General features: G+C 39.3%; 1 protein-coding gene across 5 annotated transcripts in view; it reads left to right on the top strand.

The window, feature by feature from the left end:
• The first annotated feature begins 9,469 nt into the window (after nucleotides 1-9,469).
• Nucleotides 9,470-22,602, top strand: part of UGP2 (UDP-glucose pyrophosphorylase 2) — a 54,793-nt gene continuing 41,660 nt past the window's right edge. Inside the window, exon 1 of one of the 5 annotated variants that reach the window (XM_043917677.1) lies at nucleotides 9,470-9,489. Coding sequence is in view for 1 of the 5 variants with exons in the window: in XM_043917672.1 (XP_043773607.1) it covers nucleotides 11,342-11,360 (19 nt within the window). In the remaining 4 variants the exon portion in view is untranslated. Of the gene's footprint in view, nucleotides 9,490-10,145; nucleotides 10,382-10,703; nucleotides 11,361-11,609; nucleotides 11,703-22,602 lie in introns of those variants that run through there. The other 4 variants (XM_043917674.1, XM_043917676.1, XM_043917672.1 and 1 more) reach the window with 4 other exon arrangements.

The raw sequence follows: 22,602 nt of genomic DNA, 5'->3' as shown, positions 1-22,602 counted from the left end.
AGGGCAGCATTCCAACACAGGAGATGAACCACTGAAAAGTTTCTTACGGCTAAGGCTTGAATGTCACACAACATCACTTTGGCCTCATTCTATTGATCAAAGAAAGTCACCAGACCACCCAGGCTCAAGGTAAGGAGGAAAGATTCTACCTCTTAATGACAGGAGTGGTGAAGTGATGTTGGAAAGGAGCAGGGCACAGAGGTAGGAAGAATTATGACCAGCCTTGCAAATATTCTATTACAACAAACTTGTTTTGAAATGCCTCGTTTAGTATTCTGAAAGTAAAATTATAAGTCGACTATTTGCCATCCCAAATATGTTTCCTAAAGAAATTATGGGAAAACTCTAATGCGGACCTGTATAGCACTCCACTGCTTTTAAAATTCATTCATAAATATCTCGTTTGATAACTTATTCAACAAGTTTCTTTTGAGTGGCTATTATGTGCCAAAGACTATGATATGCTATGGGGATACAAGATAGATATGGTCCTTGTTCTCAAGGAGCTTACAGTCTGTGGAGGGAAAAACAAATATTTAATAAGTAATTACAGTCAAGAACTGACTCATTAGAAAAGACCTTGATGCTGGGAAAGATTGAAGGCAGGAGGAGAACAGGATGACAGAGGATGAGATGGTTGGATGACATCACCGATTCGATGGACATAAGTTTGAGCAAGCTCTGGGAGTTGAGATAGACTGGGTAGCCTGGCGTGCTGCAGTCCATGGGGTTGTAAAGAGTTGGACACGACTGAGTGACTGAACTGAACTAAACAGTCAAGTACTATAACACATACGACAGTAATTTATGTCAAACAATACAGGAAACCATCAGTTGAAATCATTATCCTGCCAACACTGACCAAGATGATTTTTATGATAACTGTAGGAGGCACAGGATATTAGTTGTTATTCTCATCTTTCAGTGAGGAAACCAAGGCTAATAAAGTTAACCAAGTAATTTATCCAGGGTTTTCAAGTTCTAAGTGGCAGACGAAAAATAAAAAACAGGCTATTTTCTAAAGTCTGCTTTTTCCAATACACTCTTCTGCCTCCCTAGAAATCAATACTGTTATAGACCCTGAAACAGAAAAAAATACTAATAAATTAAAACAAACAAACCCTTGGACAATGGTACATATTTTGTAGGGATTCCTCTAAAGGGACTTCAGTGTTTACGGCTTTAGAGACTGATCATGTACAGTTGATCCTTGAACAGGAGTTTGAATTGGAAAGGTCCACTTATACACAGATTTTTCTCAACATAGTACCTTAATTTTCATTTTATAGATCTTTAAGTGTGGGGGAGAGTTTGTGTTCAATTAGAGATCACAATAGGTGGAATCCTAAGAACTAGAGATTCAGTCTAAATTCTAACTAAATTGTTGTAGCTTCCTACCCTTGGGTGAATCATTTATCAATTCCTTTGTTTTTGAGACAGAAACAGCAGTAGTTGGATTTTCCACTGTGTAGGTAGGGTCAACGCCTCTTCCCCTGCCACCACCACGTTATTCAAAGGTCAACTCTAATGTATAACATACCTAATCTAGTATACCTTAATGAAGCCCATTTACTTCCTAAATATCTCTGAACCCTAGAATCTGGACTGTTATCATTTGGGTTCACTGTAATGAGAAAAAGCCATTGAAAAAATAATGCCTAAAGGACTTCTTTAACATGGCTATCTACAGATGACAAGAAGGATTAGATGAGAATGATGAAAGTGAATTTCCACTTCAGAACGAATTACATTTATTGCAGTTTACTAAGCAATGAACTTAATCAAGAATATGTGTGTCTTGGCCTCAAATTCTTTTTGGAATAAGAAAATATATAAATTATAAACAAACATATGGAAATATGCATGTATACCAACATACATACACATACACATGAAAATTTCAAATAATTATTATTGTTTTATTTCTTTTCACTAGGAAACTGGCAAAAGCCCTCAAGCTAACACGACTTGAGGAAAGTTATGGTCTAGTTAGATCCTTTTTTCTTTCCTTATCCTGTTACTCCATTTGTGTCTTTATCTGGTCTCTATCCAATGCTGATTTGTGTTAAGAAAGCTTACATATCAAACAACTTAAATCTCTGAATCTGTCTGTGATGTTCCAAATTCAGACAGTAGTTCTTCAATAAATTTATTTCTATTATGTGAATAATCTGTTTTTAATTTGTCCATGCAAAGCCAGAACTTCAGTAGGTTTGTCAACCTCTACTGTTTTCTCTGTAACATTCTTTTTGAAAGTCACTGATAACTGAGAATAGCCTCTCTCTCCTAGCGCTGCTCTCTGCTCCAAATTCTCATTTTCTTGGCATACTACACAGCAGTCGTGGGAGGAGTAATACAAACCAGAATTTTCTAATTTTATGTTTTGAATGGCTTATAGCTGTGAGGCACGATATTAAGCCTTTCAGGCCTGGGACAGGCAGTTGTGACCCCCTGGATTGGCTGCCTCCAGCTGCTCACAGGCTTTATCAGAAGATGGCCCAAAGAAAACAGAGGTGGAATGGGTGATAAGAAATGTCTAGTGGTTCCATAGGCCTCTTATCCAAGGTGAATAGTAGTATGCTCAGCAGTTGGCTGCTGAAGTAGATGTCCAGATGGCAGAATACGTCCTTGGCTATACTCAGCACATTGCCACCAGAGTGGAGCTCCAGGGTGGTGCACCTCTGATGGCTCCGAAACTCTGACTTCACAGACATCAGATTCTTCTGATTGTTTGCAGCTGATGTGCCCTCCTAATGTCATCCAAAGTAGTTGCAACCTGACTGATCCAACAACGCACATGTGTTTTACAAATTAAACCCTCAACATTATTTTAAAATACTTGCTAGAAAAAACTTCAGTTGGATTCAAAAATCCATTTACCTTATCATAAGATTGTGTTCGTAGATAAAAAAAAGCTGTCAGATTTCTTTGAATAGAATATCAACCATTATACATTTTTGAACGGTTGCAAAAGAAAAGGTTTAAATTTTCTTTTTTTTTTTTTTACCATGTATTTGTGTAATGTTCCTCATGAATGGTGACTGCATTACTTTCCTATGGCTGCTGAAACAAATTACCACAGTCCAGGTGGTTTATAACAACATATATTTATTCCCTTACAGTTCTGGAAGTTGAAATGGATTTCTCTGGGCTGAAATCATGATGCAAGAGGGGCCACACAACCTTACAGGAGGCTCTAAGGGACAAACATTTCTTTGCCTTTTCCAGCTTATGGTGGCCATCTTCATTCTTTAGCTCATGGCTTTGAATCACATCATCTTTTCTCTCTCTGCTTCCATCATCACATCGTTTTTTCTTCTCTGTCTTCGAATCTCCCTCTGTAAACATTTATTAAGGACACTTGTGATTACATTTAGGACCTACCCAAACAAACCAGGATAATCTCTCCACATGAAAATCCTTAAATTAGTTCCATTTTTGAAGTCCCTGTTACCATACAGGATAATATTCGTACGTCCAGGGGATTAACAACTGGATATATTGGGAGGCATTTTCCAGCCTACTACAGTGACTCTCAAGAATTTGAAGAGATTAACAGTTGAAAGTCTTTATCAGAACCTATGTAGAGCTATTTCAGGCATAAAACTTGATTTTAAAATAATATGTTCAGGCACAGAAGTTCAAATTTCTCATTCAAATATGTGAAGATTTCATCTCAGTTCAGTTGCTCAGCCATGTCCGATTCTTTGCAACCCCATGGACTGCAGCATGCCAGGCTCCCCTGTCCTTCACTATCTCAGGTTTTTTTTTTTTTACAAATTTAATAGTTAATATTTTTCATATTACTTTACATTTATTTTTATTTTCATTATTTTATATATATTTAAAAAGCAGTTAATTTTTCAGCAAATCCACTATAGATATTTACAAATTCCCTTCAGGTTACCATAGGATACCATACAAATACCATTTTCTCTCTGTCTTACGATGAGGAAAAGATTGGGAAATATAGTTCTACAAAGTTTAGGAGACTAAAACAATGGAGGAAAGAATGTCCATGGTATACATAAGCAAAGTCCATATCTATTATAACAAGAAGTCAAAATGTACAATAACAAAAACCCAGAAACCAAAGAAATAGCAAAATAAGCACTTAAAAATAACAATCAGGTATAACTGAGGTAACTGTCGGAAGAATAATGGTCGCCTTGGGTAATAGGATTGGAATAAAGAAAGGCAGACCAGGAGAGAACTACTATTCATTATAGGCATTTTGGTATTCATTAGTTTTGTTTTTTTTAAAAGATGTGCATCATTATTGAAAAGTTTTAAAAAAGTTCAATCAAAAATGATACCAGAACTTAACATCAGTATATCACATTTTTTCCCATGGTCTTTTCTCTAATATGCAGTCCTACTCCTTTTTTTTCTAAGAAGGGAAAAAAAAACAGTTTTTGTTGCTAATCATTACCCATTTTAATGGCACAGTTACCCAGTTATTTAAGCTCCATCCAAAGAACAGTCCTGAGGATCTTTTCTTTAATATTTAGTTAGGGTGGTGAGTGTGAATGCTTAAAATAAATTCCCTGAGCCTAAGTTAGGGAACAGAAATTCTTTATCCTTTCCTTCCCAGTGGTGGCACTGGCAGGAAATTTAATAAGCTAGACCAGAGGCAGAGATGTTTGGAAAGCCATCAAAAGATGTTTGATGGAATGCACAGCGGGGAATCTTTAATATGTTTAAAAGAGGAAGAAAAATAGGATTAAACTGAATACTTTTCTATTTACCAGTTCTTTTTGAGGATTTCAAAGTCAATAAGTAATTTTATCACCTATGTATATGTCACCTTAGTAAAGGAGTATAAGGTTTATTTTATCTTATAAGTTTAGTAAGAGATGTGTTATTCCTTAGTGAGTTTTTTTCATATTTCTGAAATATGACTATACAACAATCTATGTTTATTAGAAACTCTGAGTGAATACAGACTATTCTTTACAGTTATTCCTGGGCCTGTTCATTCTGCCTCTATAATCAAGGGGTTATAAGCAGTTTGGCATAGAAGTGAGATTTAACAATTTATGGGCATCACCATTTGTCACCAACATTCTCCTCTGGACAACATGTAGAATAAGAGTAACAGGAGACAACATAGAAAAGACCTGACTTCTATGCAACTTTCAAAGGAGAACCAGGAAGGAAATTATCGATAAGCATGAACAAGATAATGCATGTTGTGGTTAAACTGCATTTTTGCAAGCCTGGTGACTTTTAAGACTACTCAGAAGATTGGTTTATCAACTCTTTAGATAATGTGAAAAACCCTGTTTTTAAAAATATCTTATTTGAAATAATTGCTGTGATATAAAGCAATATTGTTGTGATATAAAGTTATATAACCTTCAAATGTAATTTTTAAAATCATACTATGAATAAATGGAAGGATATGTTATAATTGAAATTCACAACTTGTTTCAGGAAACTCCCTGACTCATTAAAAACAGGGTGTTGGCAACAGGAAAGAATGAAGTCTTTCTCTTCCTCAAGTATTTGGAAACATCATTCATTTCTTAAACTACACATTCATTAGTAGTCTGTTTCACAGATATTACTTGATATCGTTTTCCAGTTAACCCTATTTGGTCACCTTTTGACTCAAGTAAAATGCCGTACTGCTATGTCTAGTCAATAACTGGGAACTTCTGACTAATTAACAGTAGTCCCCTTTTTCTTCTTTCAGTGGGTGGCCCAGGATTTAGATGAATATAGATGGGTGCCAATGTTGAGCATGGGCAACAGTTTAGTGTGTAATTGCTGCTTGGTCTCTTGGCTAAACACTTTGGGCATGACATAGAAATTTTCATGCCTTGGACGTGTTCTCCAAAACTGCACTGCTTTATTTTCTTGTGTGTGGGGAATGGGGGCAGGATAAACAAGAAAAGAATTAAAAGACCACACACATTGCTGATCTGTACACTAATTTCATACTTTAGCAACTTCTAAACCACCCCATATTAGATAATGCTCATGGTGGGTAGTTAGGAAAGCTTACTGTCAAGTCATCAGGATGGTGCATTTTCTGCTATTACTCTTTTACGTTGGCCCAAGTTCACATTCTAGGTGGAAATAACTGAAACTTAAAAATTCTTTACCTCTAAATTTAAGTTAAAAATGTAATCTTATTTACAGTTCTCAAAGGGTAGAGACTAGGATACAACACTGCAAGTTGAAAAGATTTAGTGGCACTAGACTGGTCACAAAGAATATATTTATTGAGTCCTTGCTATGCACCAGATACTATGTCAAGCATTAAATCTAAATAGGCACCAAAAAAGGGATGCTTAGAAATAAGGCAGCAGCCGTTGTTTCCTTGTGTTGATAGAATGTTCCTGTCTAAAGAAAAAGATACAAGGTTGTTATATATCCCAGGACATAGAACTGGATAAATTAAACTGAACTTTCTCAAGTTTCTACTCAGGAGTAGAAGAAAGAGTGAGAAAATTATAAGCAGAATTTATATCATCCTTGGATGGTAGTATATAGTAGCAGTGCAAAATCGGCTTCCAGCATTCTTTTTAGTTTACAGTTAATCTCATTTCAACTAATCCCTGTATGTACACACACTGCTTCCCAGGTCACCATTTTCTTCTTCCTTTAGATTCTGCCCCCGCTCCCCACACACACACCTAAATTTCTGCAAAAGTTTCATCTGTAAATCTATCCATTTACATTACAAATACTTAATTGTACAGATTATCAGTGTCATGGACCCTAAACGAAAATTCCACAGTAGTGTATTATGAAAAAAAAGATCACACACAAACATACATACACACACAAAATGACATTTCAGGCATTAAAATACGTAAATATATTTCAGAAATAGACAATAGCCTTCTAAGAAGACTTGAAACTTCTCCACGGCCATGATATTTTCCCTTTAATGCCATGTGGTCTGCCAAGTGAGATTGTTTCTAGAGGTTCTGAGGGAGTAAGAGGCTCTTTTACAAAATGTTTGGAGGTTCAGAATTTAAACTTAAAGCAGTGTATACAGAAATTCCATTTTACAGGGCACTATGAATTTCATTTGAGCTATTTCAAATCCTAAAAGATGATACTGTGAAAGTGCTGCTCTCAATACGCCAGTAAATTTGGAAAACTCAGCAGTGGCCACTGGACTGGAAAAGGTCAGTTTTCATTCCAATCCCAAAGAAAGGCAATGCCAAAGAATACTCAAACTACCGCACAATTGCACTCATCTCACATGCTAGCAAAGTAACACTCAAAATTCTCCAAGTCAGGCTTCAACAGTACATGAACCGTGAACTTCCAGATGTTCAAGCTGGTTTTAGAAAAGGCAAAGGAACCAGAGATCAGATTCCTAACATCCTTTGGATCATTGAAAAAGCAACAGAGTTTCAGAAAAACATCCACTTCTGCTTTATTGATTATGCCAAAGCCTTTGACTGTGTGGATCACAAAAAACTGTGGAAAATTCTGAGAGAGATGGGAATACCAGACCACCTAACCTGCCTCTTGAGAAATCTGTATGCAGGTCAGGAAGCAACAGTTAGAACTGGACATGGAACAACAGACTGGTTCCAAATTGGCAAAGGAGTACATCAAGGCTGTATACTGTCACTCTGCTTATTTAACTCATATGCAGAGTACATCATGAGAAACGCTGGGCTGGAAGAAGCACAAGCTGGAATCAAGATTGCCGGGAGAAATATCAATAACCTCAGATATGCAGATGACACCACCCTTATCGCAGAAAGTGAAGAACCAAAGAGCCTCTTGATGAAAGTGAAACAGGAGAGTGAAAAAGTTGGCTTAAAACTCAACACTCAGAAAACTAAGATCATGGCATCTGGTCCCATCACTTCATGGCAAATAGATGGGGAAACAATGGAAACAGTGACAAACTTTACTTTTGGGGGCTCCAAAATCACTGCAGATGGTGACTGCAGCCATGAAATTAAAAGACCCTTGCTCCTTGGAAGAAAAGTTATGACCAACCTAGATAGCATATTAAAAAGCAGAGACATTACTTTGCCAACAAAGGTCCATCTAGTCAAGGCTATGGTTTTTCCAGTAGTCATGTATGGATGTGAGAGTTGGACTATAAAGAAAGCTGAGAGCAGAAGAATTGATGTTTTTGAACTGTGGTGTTGGTGAAGACTCTCAAGAGTCCCTTGGACTGCAAGGAGATCCAACCAGTTCATCCTAAAGGAAATCAGTCCTGAATATTCATTAGAAGGACTGATTGTGAAGCTGAAACGCCTTTGGCCACCTGATGCGAAGAACTGACTCATTTGAGAAGACCCTGGTGCTGGGAAAGACTGAAGGTGGGAGGAGAAGGGGATGACAGAGGATGAGATGGTTGGATGGCATCACCAACTCAATGGACATGAATTTGAGTAAACTCTGCGAGTTGGTAATGGACAGGGAAGCCTGGCGTGCTGCAGTCCATGGGGTCGCCAAGAGTCGAACATGACTGAGCGACTGAACTGAACTGATTTGAAATAATATTTGGGAATACAGCTTCTAGAGTTTTACTTCTTTAAGAGCCAGCCTCTGAATTGATACGACTTAACCACTGAAGACAGGCAGTTTCTTTTTAGGGATTTCTTGAGGCAGCAAGTGTACAACATCCTTTGATACTATATCTTAATATATAATCACTCATAAACCAAGATGTCATTCTTAGATTTTACCGAAAACTCTTGCTGCAATTAAAACTCACTTCCTCTCCCTTAATCTTTTGGTAGGTAGAAAACAACTGATCATCCTTCTTACAATAAAATCTCCATAATTAAAGACTCTTCACCACTTTTCAACTTTATTATCTTTCAGCTAAGCAACGCTATGGGGCTCAGATTTTTTGGTAGTATTTTATTTTGGTGTTGACAGTGATGGATAAATACTGCTTACCTAGTGCTGGAAAAATTCCTCTACTGTACATAAGGGCTTTTATTAAAGTGTAGACATTTGGATTCTACACACTTCTTTGGTTTTATTTGGAGAAATTACTTTTACAGCTGAGAGGTTTTTGGATGTGATCTTTTTGGATTTCACAGAAGAAATATAATATCAAGGGTTATCATTCTCCAGTATGACAAATGAATCACTGACCTTTTCTATGTTACTTCAGTAACATTCCCATAGGAATATGCAGCACTAAAAAGAATAGTTTGTTTATAGAATGAGTCATTTAAAAACTCTCGCTTACCTTGGTTGATTAGTGTTGTCCAATGCCTCAAACTCTTCTAGAATGACTTGATTTATAAAAGGCACCTTAAGATAGCGCTGACAATTCACTTGTCCCAATGCAGGCAGGTTGAGTCATGACTTGTAAAGTCTGAGATACACCCAACGACCGGCGCACTGGGTCATACAGGCAGGTGGGGTTGGCAATACCAGGTGTGATTTAGCGGCGTTGGGAGGGCCCTCTTGCAGTCCCCGAGTCACTGCAAACGTTCCAGCTTTTAAAATCCTCTTTCCTTGAGGACTTCAAGAGTCTACCAAAAGGTAAGCATCTCGTGATGGGTAACCTAAGCCATTTCCCCTTTTATCAGAAAAGTAAACCGTCTAGCACAGCGAAAATCTCTGTAGGAATAGCAACCGGAGTGGTAGTTCTGGTGTGAGAGCCTTCACTTGGCATTTTCTTCGATGCCCTACATTTCTCCTCCTGTTTTAAGTACCACACATCCAACTGCTTATTCCCTAACCCTCCCGACCCCAGCTGTGTGAGAAGTTTGTGTTTACTGAGAAGGGCCTGGGGTGTCTCAGGGTAGTTGCTTTTGGGGGCGGGGCGGGGGGGGCGATCTGGCTCTATCCGCCGGGTACATAACTATCTTCAATCTCTGGTAAGCGGAAACATTTTTAAGCAGCACGAAAATAACCAATCGTGCTTCAGGTTCTCTCTCTTGCTAAAGTATCTGTGGAAGGCTGGGAGTTGTAGTGGTGAAACACTCCTCGCTCAGCCACAGAACGTGCGGCTCCCAGCCCAGCTTCGGCTCCGCTGGGCTGCCTCAGGCCGCAGACGCCCCACCCCCTGCCACCTCCGTGCGTCTCATTGGCCAGGCCCTGAACCCGCCTCGGCTCCTGACTGGAGGTTGCTCCTGTCTGTCTGCGCGGTGGGGACATTTCCGCATTGAAGGGGCTGCTCCAAATGGAGGGGGAGGGGAGGTGCTTAGGAGAAAGTGGGGGCTTTGGATGTCGGAATCCCGCAGCTAGGTGGACGGAGGGGGTCAGCAGCTGGGCCGTGACCACTGGCGAGGGGCTCGAGGTGTGCATTTGTGAGGGGAGAGAGGGAGAGAGAAGGGTGCCTCAGAGGTGACATTCTCTCAGCCTGCGAGTCTTCTTCCAGGGGCGCCACAAACGCCCCCAGTTTCCCAGCTGCTAAAGGAAGAGGAGGAAGGTGGGTCTCGGTGGCGGTTTGGGGAGGGGCCGGGGCGGGCTTCCCACCGCTCTAAGGGCGAGTGTGTTGCCCTTTCTGAGGCTTGTAGAGCCCGTGTACTCAACCTGCACTTTGGCCCCGGAGGCCGAATTTGGGGCTCGGCCAAGAGAAACTAGAATGTGTGAGGGCTGGGGCTGACTCCTGTCCCTCGGATTCGGGGCGGCACATGTGTTCTCCCCTCGCGGGTGGCCCCCTGGTGTCCGCTGCGGGGGAGGGGCTCTGTAGCTTTCGGCCCCTCCCGGGAAAAAGCCGCGGCAGCTTGCAGCCGGGAGCCTGGCGTCTGGAGGCCCGGCCCGCCTCCAGACGGCACGCCGAATTCTTAGTGCCTCCAAGTCCCGGGATGTTTCTGAGCGGGTAGAAAGGACTGCCTCGCCCCCCCTCTGCAGGCCTCCCCCTCCTCCTGATCCCTGCTGGGGTGGGGACCGCTGTTGGCCCGAGTTTCCCCGGGAACCGTCCTGAGGCCGGAAGGCAGCAAGGGGAGGGGATGTAGGGTGCGGCCCGCCTGTGCCTGCGGCCGTCCAGCGCCGAGGGCGTGGGGACTCGGGGGCGGTGAAGCCGCTCTAGATCCGCCTCTTTCATTGATGAAATTTAAGTTCGTGTGATTTTACCTTTTCCGGGAGCCTCCAGCTGGCCCTCATTTGTGTCAGGGGTGCAGTGTAGGTTGGAGTTCCAAGCAGACTCAGTCGCACCAAGTTTCTGTCTTTTGAAAGTGGGGAAGGGGGTTAAGTTTTTTTTTTTTTTTTTTGGAGGCAGTTTTAGTTTTTTGAGTACATACTCTTAAGTGGCCAAACATAGGAAGAGAAGAAAGAATTCGTCATTTGTTAAAGCAGGAGTGGAAGAAAGACCTCTATAGCGTTGACTCCTCTAGACGTTTAAATATATTTATATTTGTAAGCCAGTGTATTTTAATAAAGCCCTAAAATGTCGAGATTTGTACAAGGTAAGATACGCTTCTTCTTATTTCCCGGGTTGCTCTAGCAGTACCGAACTTGGGGACCGGCAGTGGAGAGGTGGGTGGGTGGTTTGGAAGTGGAAATGTTCATTTGAGATACTATTTGCGAAACCCTTTTCGTTTAAATTGACATTTGAGCTGTCTTGAGCTGCTGGGTTGGCGTTTCAGATAACGTATAATTTATACCCTTGTACTCTGCTGCATTAGTTCTGCCTCCCTGAAATCAGGTTAGTAGCACCCTGGCTCCTCGGGATAGTGTCTGTAAATGATGATAAAACAGGATTTTGACTTCTTATTGATCCCTGTTCTCTTTTCGTGGTCGAAGTCGAGGTAACTCTGGGTGCGGACGGGAAGGGGAACTGAGAGGGTTGAGGAAAGGCAGGTGGGTTTAGCCAGGACGGTTGGGAAAGCTTTAGTGTTCTCAGCTTCTCCGTTTGTGTGTACGTGGTCTGAGTCTCAGATTCATTTATTGCGAAACAGGGAGTAGCTCGTAGAAGCTGGAGGTCATTTCAGCAGAAGAAATGACTTTGCTGCATTGCTGTTTGTTGGTTTTTTTTTTCCCCTCTCCTTTGAAATCTGTAAAGATTATTACGGTTTCTTGGAAATTAGCGAATTGCTCTCTAAATTCTACATGTGTGTTTGAAAAAGGCTTAAAGAATGCCTCTCAACTGAATTAAGCAGTATGTTGTGTGTGTGTGTGTGTACGCTTTGAAATTGGTGCTACCTTAAACTTCTGTCATCAGTTTGTAGCATGGGATTTGCCTTCTCTGTATGCAAGAAAATCTTTTTTTTGAGGACCCAAGAGTGTGAAAGCTTCAGCCATCTTGCTGAAAACACAGCTAGTAAAGTTCACAGCCACTTAATGTGGCTCTCAGTAAATGCAGATGTACTTTAAAAAAATTGTGTCAATAATGGCCATCATTTGGCCCTGGGCATAAAAATGTCATAATCTGTTTTACATCACTTTATTAACTCTTGAGTTTTGTATAATAAAATAAGAGACTTTGACTGCCTGCATTATTTTGAAAACAGATGGGATTCTTATCTGCCTTTAGCACTAAGCTCAGAAATGTCACTTGTCATTAAACTTCTAAATTCATATTATGTTTTATATGTGATGAAGGATGCTTCCTTATGTTCAGACTGAGCAAATGTCTTAGTCAAGAATAGAAAGTAGAGGTAACTGTCAGAAGTTTGCTTGTTTTTGTAATGATAACATTTAATTACCAGAAAGCCAGTACTGGAATAATATGCTAGAGAGAAGTGGACAAGTCACTTCTTTTGAAAAATTGAGAATATTATTAAACTCCAGATGTTCCTTGTTGTTACGGTTTAGAGCAGCTTACAGATGGGGTGCTGCACATTGACTGGTGTCAAATCTTTTGCTGTTAATGGCTAACTAACTGCTTTCAGGAGATAGTAAGTGGCAATACCTGGGTATATCGTTATTCCTTTCTCTTGTCATCCACTTTTTCTTTTTTAATAAATGTTTTATCTTGGGATACCTTTAGATTTGTAAAAAAGTCTCACATATGTCAAAACTAAGAAATTATCACCAGTAGCGTTACTATTAACTCAACTACAGACTTAGACTTTCCATGATTCAATCCAACACTGCATTTACTTGCCATCCAATTTTGCTCTAAATGTTAGTTTTCATTTTTAAATTGGACAGTTTTGCACAAAAAGATGACACACCTCTCCCCTCTGAAAAAAAATTAACATGATTTTGCTCCTGTTTATCATTGTTTAAATTTGTACTTCAAGTGTATTAACTCTGTTGCTGTGATAAGTGATAAACTTTATTGGCACATAAATCTGTTGTCTCCACATAACAGTTTTTTAAGTAAAAGGGTTGGGATTTTTGTTTTTGAATTTTTTGGTAGTAGATGAAATTGATCTTTGCTGTAGTACTTATTGATATTTCTGTGCATTGACACTTAGCTTGTAGCACTTCATAAGGAAAGGAATGGGCAAATATTAGGCCCCTAAGCTGTTTTCATATGTTGTCTCATTTAAGCTTCACAAGAACGCTGAGAGGTAGTAGTATATTTACAGGTGACGAAATTTAAGTATCTTATCCAAAGCTAGTAAGCACTGAAATTCGGATATAAATGTGTCTAAGCCCTTGTCCATTCCAGTGCCTTTTGTTGCCTCCTAAGTTAAAAACTTATCAGGAACAATGGCTCCTTTCTCCAACTAGACTGTTAGTTCCCTGTGGGCAAAGATAATATTATATCCCTGGGGGAAATACAGTGGCTTGAAGTGGTGGATCCTCTGAAAGAACCTGTCACAGATGACGGATGAGAAACGCAGCACTTTTCGTGTACTTTTTTAGTAGTTTAGCCCACATTTGGTTGTAGTTTATTAATAACACCTCTAACATAATTGCTGAGAAAGGTAAAAGGGATGAACCTAGGTTAGAATCCTGTTACTGATAGGTGATCATAGACACATCACTTTTCTGAATCTTCATTTCTATTAGTACTTATATAAACATTGGGAACATTTATGCCACAGGGTTTTTGAGAAGCTGAAATGAGACGAATTATGTAAGTGCATTTTGATGGGCAGTAAACTTTCCTTTCCTTTCTTAAAACGATGATGGCTTTTTGGATAGCATTGCCACCATAAATATAACCACATGTCACCAACAGAAGCAGAACAAGTCACCTATGACAGTTCTTTATTTTCCTATTCCAGTTTTGGTGTTCAGGCCTTCAGCAACTTGCTGATACATATATTTTTTAAGTATGGAGTTGGAGGGGAAAGCTTGAACAATGATGTGAATACATAATTGGTGACAGTTTTTGTTTCAGTCCAGTCAACAACTAAATTTTGAGCTCTTTTAATATGCTATATTGGGATTTCTCTTGTATCCCTTGTGATGGGCACAGATCTGGGTATTATACCTGTGTGTTGTGTGCACGTACATTTAAATGTCCTGAAATCTGGGGTTGCTACACTTGGGTTGAATCTCTTGTCTCAAATCTAGGCTTTGTGCGTTAAAAGAATGCTAAGTATCTCCATTCTTAAGCACTTTGACTGTAAGTTATTAGGTAGAAATGTTTAACTAATAAAAATATTTAATGTCAGTAGATAGGAGAATTCTCAGTATATGTAATACTCAGCCAAAAGAAGATTTAACTCATTTTGGGCATTTCTCAAGTCTGTGTTCCTCAGGCACTTAAGATTCCTTCCCATAGGAGGATTGTTTATTGGATCTCTGGCTTAATTCCCTAGTTGGTGTATTCCGCCCTCATGTCACCTTCTGTCTGCCCGTGAAATTACATCTCCATTTGCTAGTTTTCTCCATCCCAGGGGTTGTTGCAGGGTCCTCAATTATTCCAAATAAATGTGACTACTATTTGATTGAGTACTAAATAATGCTTCCCTGGTGGCTCAGAGGTTAAAGCGTTTGCCCGCAATGCGGGAGACCTGGGTTCAATCCCTGGGTTGGGAAGATCCCCTGGAGAAGGAAATGGCAAGCCACTCCAGTATTCTTGCCTGGAGTAACCCCATGGATGGAGGAGCCTGGTGGGCTACAGTCCACGGGATCACAAAGAGGCGGACACGACTGAGCAACTTCACTTCACTACTTGTCGTAGTTGGAGGTGACACCTCCTCCTGTGACCTGCTGGTTCATCAGCAGCTAGGACTTTTGCCAGGTGTGTCAATGGGTGCCATTTGGAATTTGGCTTCCCAAAAGATCTGAGAGCTATAGCAATCTCCATACATGATTTGAAAATTATAAATGGTGCTGGGCCTATTGTCATCTAACCAACTAAGGCTGTGTTATGTACTTATACTGTAATTTAGAGGAACTTTGAAACATTTCTTTCTTTTTTTTTTTTTTTTTAATTAAAAAAATTTTTTTTGGCTGTGCCGCATGCAGGTCATAGTTCCCCAAGCAGGAGTCAAACCCATGCTCCTGGAGTGGAAGTGCAGAGCCTTAACCACTGGGCCATCAGGAAAGTCCCTAGAGGAACTTAAGAGAAAAAAAAACTTAATCTATCTGAATTATATAAAAATGTCCCTTAATATTCTTAAATTGAAGTCCTTCCTTCTATTTCAGGGGAAGCCATTTGAGTGCCTCTGTGTCACTTAAAAAGTATTTGAGGCCTGTCAGCTTTTCCATTTGTTGGAATTCTCTTTTCGTGTCTTTAGTTTGGTGATTCTGTTTGGTCAGTGGCAGCTAGCCAGGGAAGATTAGTTGAACTAATTATAACAGGAGGGGTCTCAGATGAATATCAGGGTGAGAAGCATTCTGGGGCTTGGTTGTAGAGGTCAGGCCTAGGCCTGGTTCTTCTCAAATCCTGAGACCAAATTTAGCCTGTAGCTGATTATTTAGATGACTAGGATGTTTTCAGCCCAGGGAGGTTGTGGCATGGATTTGAGGCAAGACTAGAGATGGCAAAGCAATGATTAAGGCACACTTCTCATTTTTAAAGATGTAGCTTAGCATTCATTATGTTGCTCGAGAAAGAGGATTTAGTTAAATTCATAGTCACAGTTATATATGAAAAATTAAAAGAAATTCAAAGAGTTGTACTGATGAAAACTCTTTGTTTTCTAATGTTGATCTTGGTCAGATCATCTTTGTTCCAGGAAAATGGGTGATTTTGATAACTGGGTCTTTCTTGCAGTAAAATGGATGATTTTCACTTGTAAGAGTCTACCAGGTGGCTCAGTGGTAAAGAATCCACCTGCCAGTTCAGGAGACACAAGTTTGATCCATGGGTCAGGAAGATCCCCTAGAGGGGGAAGTGGCAACCCCCTCTAGTATTCTTGCCTTGAAGATCCCATGGACCAAGGAGCCTGGGGAGCTACAGTCCATATAGACACGACTGAGCTGAGCACTCATGAAGAAAAGAAACTGAACATTAGAGAAATAAGAAATATTAACTGGTATACTTCTTGAAAGTGCCATTTTCATATTCTGAAGATAAATTGAAAAATAACTTTAAAAGGAAATTGCAATGTTAATTTTGGAATATTGAGGCTTCCCTGGTAGTTCAGTTGATAAAGAATCCGCCTGCAATGTAGGATACCCCGGTTTGATTTCCTAGGGCTGGAAGATCCCCTGGAGAAGGGATAGGCTTCCCACTCCAGTATTCTTGGGCTTCCCTGGTGGCCCAGTTACAAACTGTTAATTTTGTAATATTATGTCACAGTTTTCTCGTAATATACTAATAGTTCACTTTCACAGTTCATACTCACTTCCCATACTCTCTGTATTTATTTTTCTCCATAGAAAATTCTAGTAACTTGTGAATTGTAATGATTTTGATTAAAAGATACTTATTTGTTTGAGGAACATTAGTTGGCCTTGTAATAAAAATGTTCTAAGTCAAAAATAATATGCTGTAATTTTCCAGCTCCCACCAAGTTGAATTTGGTACTTTTTCTGAAAGTGCAGGTATTAGGAGTTCCCAAAGTTGGATCTCTCCATTTCGGAAAAGTTAATATAAGCAAGTATTTGAAAGTTTAACTCTGGATTATCAGTAAATATGAATAATTAAGAATTGGCTGTATTAACCTTGTGTAACATGATTCATCCTCATATCCAGAATTTATGCTGGTGGAGAAAATCCCAGTGATATTAGAATAAAATTGTGGGGGAGATCCTCTGAAAATTTGGGATTTAATGAATGTGGAAATGTGATTCACTTTCCACCCTTTTGATGGCTTGGGATCTCTGTAGAAGCTTAGCTTTCTAGACTGTGTCCTTTTGTCACAGCCTACAGTTTCATTTCTGAACTATCATGGTTTGAACTTGGTGTAATGGTATTTGAATTTTGGACATCTTGGTTTTGGGTAATTTGATGGCTTATCCCAGGCACAGTGACTATTAATTGAAACCATATGTCTTAGATCTCTAAATTTCTACCACCAGGCATGTATCTTTCTATTAATAGCTTACTAAATTCTTTGCAAGTTGGGTTGCTAAACTATTGAAAGAAAATTAAACTTTATGTGTTTTTTGGTTGGGTTTATGTGTGAAAAGGGGGATAATGCTCCATTTGAAATCTGTTTCCCAGTTCTCTCGACTGGTGATGCAGGCATCTCCTTTAGTTTGTTGCACAGTAATTGTCTAGGACTCAAATTCTGCCTCTGCCAACAGTCCCATTGTCTTTCTCCGTCATTGCCGAATGAAATTGATTGTGCCCCCAAAACCATTTTGACAATTAAGGATTGTTTTTGAGAGCCACGGAGAAATTGACTGTTGTCATCTTAGTTACTTATATAAACAGCAAAATGTTTTGTTTTCCAAACCTTACTAGATGCTTGTTAGTTTTTCTGTATAAATCAAGAGAGTTCCATGCTTCTCTGTGATTTTTTTTTTTAATTTATTTATTTATTTTTTCAGTGGGTTTTGTCATACATTGACATGAATCAGCAATAGATTTACACGTATTCCCCATCCCGATCCCCCCTCCCCCCTCCCTCTCCACCCGATTCCTCTGGGTCTTCCCAGTGCACCAGGCCCGAGCACTTGTCTCATGCATCCCACCTGGGCTGGTGACCTGTTTCACTATAGATAATATACATGCTGTTCTTTCGCGATGTTGTTTTTTGAACCAGTTCTAATGAGATGGATGAAACTGGAGCCCATTATACAGAGTGAAGTAAGCCAGAAAGATAAAGAACATTATAGCATACTAACACATATATATGGAATTTAGAAAGATGGTAACGACAACCCTATATGCAAAACAGAAAAAGAGACACAGAAGTTCTCTGTGATTTTTTAACTTGTATCTTAAAAAAAAACAAAACCACTATTTGTTATATTCGTGTACATATTCATTATGCTCAGTCTACTGTTTAATTGTTAGTCTTCAGATTGTAAAAAATGCTATTCTGGGGGACACTCCGTTTAACAATGGTTCTACTTGCTCTTTGGCCACAAAGGTAATTGAAGTTTGTGTTTCTCTCTGGTTGTTGCCCTGGCAAAGGCTGATGTGATTTTCATTTATGTTATAACCCTACCTAGAATTTTAAAACTGCCAAAGAGTGCAGGAAAACAGAGTAACACAGCTCTGCACTGTGGGTTCATTTGCGGGTTCATTTATGCCAACGGTAAAATGCTTAGTCCTGGTAATAAAATATTTATAGAGTACATAAAAGCTTTCTTCAATTTTTTACTGCCCAGAAAATAAACAATATAGAAGGAAAAGTTGAAGAGCACAAGAGAATGTTTATTCTGATGTGTAGTTTTTCATTTTTCACCTTATGCAGTAACCTCACGTAATAGAGAGATTTGAACTTTTACCAGTTTTCCTTAAGATTTGGTGGCATACAACCTGGAGGTGGCAAGCCACGTTAACAAACGCACTGTAACAGAGAAAGGGAAGAACTTCTTCCAGGAAGGAGAAGCAGGGCACCAGGCAGCAGGGTTGGGATTCCTGCTTGTCACTGCCACTGTGTCCTTTGGCAAATCAGCATCTCTAGGACCCTATTTCATCTTCAAGGGAACTAGACTCATCCAGTTCAGCTATTTCAAATCCTAAAAGATGATGCTGTGAAAGTGCTGCAGTCAATATGTCAGCAAATTTGTAAAACTCAGCAGTGGCCACAGGACTGGAAAAGGTCAGTTTTCATTCCAATCCCTAATGAAGGCAATGCCAAAGAATGCTCAAACTAGAGCACAATTGCACTCATCTCACATGCTAGTAAAGTAATGCTCAAAATTCTCCAAGCCAGGATTCAGCAATACGTGAACCGTGAACTTCCAGATGTTCAAGCTGGTTTTAGAAAAGGCAGAGGAATCAGAGATCAGATTGCCAACATCCTTTGGATCATCGAAAAAGCAAGAGAGTTCCAGAAAAACATCTATTTCTGGTTTATTGACTATGCCAAAGCCTTTGACTGTGTGGATCACAATAACTGTGGAAAATTCTGAAAGAGATGCGACTACTAGACCTGCCTCTTGAGAATCCTTTATGCAGGTCAGGAAGCAACAGTTAGAACTGGACATGAAACAATAGACTGATTCCAAATAGGAAAAGGTATACATCAAGGCTGTATATTTTCACCATGCTTATTTAACTTATATGCAGAATACATTATGAGAAACGCTGGGCTGGAGGAAGCCCAAGCTGGAATCAAGATTGCCGGGAGAAATATCAATAACCTCAGATAAGCAGATGACACCACCCTTAGGGCAGAAAGTGAAGGAGGACTAAAGAGCCTCTTGATGAAAGTGAAAGAGGAGAGTGAAAAAGTTGGCTTAAAGCTCCACATTCAGAAAACTAAGATCATGGCATCCGGTCCCATCACTTCATGGCAAATAGATGGGGAAACAGTGGAAACAGTGGCTGACTTTATTTTGGGGGGCTCCAACATCACTGCAAATGGTGATTACAGCCATGAAATTAAAAGACGCTTACTGCTTGGAAGAAAAGTTATGACCAACCTAGACAGCATATTAAAAAACAGAGACATTACTTTGTCAACAAAGGTCCTTTTAGTCAGGGCTATGGTTTTTCCAGTAGTCATGTATGGATGTGAGAATTGGACTATAAAGAAAGCTGAGCACCAAAGAATTGATGCTTTTGATGGGTGTGGTGTTGAAGAAGACTCTTGAGAGTCCCTTGGACTGCGAGGAGATCCAACCAGTCCATCCTAAAGGAGATCAGTCTTGGGTGTTCATTAGAATGACTGATGCTGAAGCTGAAACTCCAGTACTTTGGCCACCTGATGCGAAGAGCTGACTCATTTGAACAGACCCTGATGCTGGGAAAGATTGAGGGCAGGAGGAGAAGGGGACGACAGAGGATGAGTTGGTTGGATGAGATGGTTGGATGGCATCACCGACTCAATGGACATGAGTTTGGGTAAACTCCAGAGTTGGTGATGGACAGGGAGGCCTGGCATGCTGCAGTTCATGGAGTCGCAAAGAGTTGGACACAACTGAGTAACTGAACTGAACTGACCTTAAAGCCTTTCCAAGGTTAAAATTTTTATCTAAATGTACATATATCAAATTATAGAGCAAGCCTATCAAATCATTTTTTAGTCCTTTATGGTGGTTTTGTACTGTATCCCTTTATTGTCCTCTCAATAAATGGGTGTGATAGGCCCCTTACCAGCCATAAAACTTGATGCCAAGTGATGTTATTTAACTAGTTGGCACATCTCTCCTGAATGTTCTGTTTTCCAGAAATGATATTTTCTGGGTTTTTCTTTTGATTTTTAGTTGCTGTGTGGTTTTTTGTTTGTTTGTTTGTTTGTTTAGTTTTAAGAGCTACTGTATTGTATGAGAGCAAGGTTAAATGTAATTATTAATGAGAAATCTGGTTTATGTATAAATTCTAACAGTTAAAAAAATTTTAAGCAAGCAATGCATGATTAATAAAAATGTTGATAACCTAGTAGCTCTGCATATCTGGTGCTAGAACAGTTCTCAAAAGCCTGGTTGGTACCTTTTAATTTTTGTTAAAACCTCATTTATAGCATTCATATGGCTTTTATCTGTGCAAGTGTTAGAATATACATGGCTGAGTCATTTAAAAATCTTTGCAAATGTAAACAGTCATAGTTTATAATATAAAATGATCAATACTAAAAGATTAAAATCTAAAATACAATACTTTTAATACTAAAAGATCACATAAAATTATATAAAACCAATTAATTGATTTTTCTTTATGATTGAATGACATGGACTTTATTTTTCCGTATTTTTCCTGAATTAAGCTAAATTAAAATATATATGTTACCCACTTTTGTTTAATCTCTAAAGTTAGTGAAAACATTACAGTGACATTTATACGCAATAATAAAGATTGAAAAACATTTAACGATCATTTTGTCTAGGCCGACAAGTTTGAAATTTCTTTGACCACATCCCTGAAACTGCCTGATAAATCAGCCTCTACTTGAGAAACCTTAGGGACTTCAAGTATTCAAGACATTGGCCATACTATTCTTAGCCCTTCTCCATGACCAGAAATCATGGCTCTTGAACACTATCTCTTTGACCTTACCAGGTGCTACCTCCACTGGACTGGACCCTAACATCTTTATACCCAGACATAATTGTATCATAATAGACTCTTACTCATTGATTTAATAAACATTACTTGAGAATCTGCTATGTTTCTAGCTCTGTTTTAAGAATACATTGGGATTACAGAGGTGAACAAAATACATGTGATATATTCTTGGATGTTACTGGGTAAGTTATACATTGAATAAATCTAGAAAATATGATATCTTAAAGGGGAGGTTCAAGGATCTACCACGTGAAAACATTATGGGCAACTGTGCTTAGTTTAGAAAGATTTCTAGGAAGAGGTTACATTTAAACTAAACTCTGACAAATGATATATTATTGGCTATTCAAACCACTACAATGCTACAGACATACATCTCAGCAAAGAATTAGTTTTGGGGGTTTTTGATACATGTCTGATACAGTACAGATTAAAACCTCCATGTAGCAGAGTTGGGGTAGAAAGGGAGAACTTTTTGAATGTTCAGAAGCTACTTACTACCTAGAACTCTAGGAGTGCCACCCCCGACAATAGCAGACGCTGTTCAGGTCACACAGAGTTTAAGCTTTGAGGGGCTGAGAGATCAGAGAGCTTTCCCAGTTGTTGGGATGATTCTTACGATTTTGGAATTCACAACTGGGCCTTTAATTTCTATTTTTTCCTCCTCATTTCTGCCCACCCTTCTCTAAAAGTGTTGAATGACACTTGAGATATGTGTTTTGGAACAGTCTTACAATAGTTAGGATGGTTTTAATTTTATACAGCAGAAAAATACCAACTCAGTTGGCTTAAAAAAAAAAATGAGAGACTTGAAGTGGGATGTTCCAGAGTTGTTTAATTCTGTACAAAAACAGCATCAGTCTTTCCTTTCTTCTGTCCTTTTAAGTATGTTTGCCTCATTGTTGGGTTAGCTTTCTTCAGTGTCACTAAATATCAGAAGAAACCCAGGATGAGGGGTAGACACATACTCATTTTTCTAAGGTTTCTGTTCTTTCAATGAGGAATGCCTTTATCCAAAGTCCTTTGGCAAATTATATCTTTGAGGCTCACTGGCCAGAATCACTTTATGTTTTACATTTAAACCAGTCCTTGGGAAGGCTTTCAACTAGTCTGGGCCTACTGCCACCTTTGAAGGCCTTGAAACAGAGAGTAGATGACCAGAATAGCATTGGGGTAGGAAGACCATTGACATGCATGGCTGCTACAAACATGTTCAGATAATTGGAGTA

Source organism: Cervus elaphus, chromosome 11 (assembly GCF_910594005.1).
Source record: "Cervus elaphus chromosome 11, mCerEla1.1, whole genome shotgun sequence".
Classification (NCBI taxonomy): Eukaryota; Metazoa; Chordata; class Mammalia; order Artiodactyla; family Cervidae; genus Cervus; species Cervus elaphus.
This window is presented reverse-complemented; position numbering and strand designations above follow the sequence as displayed.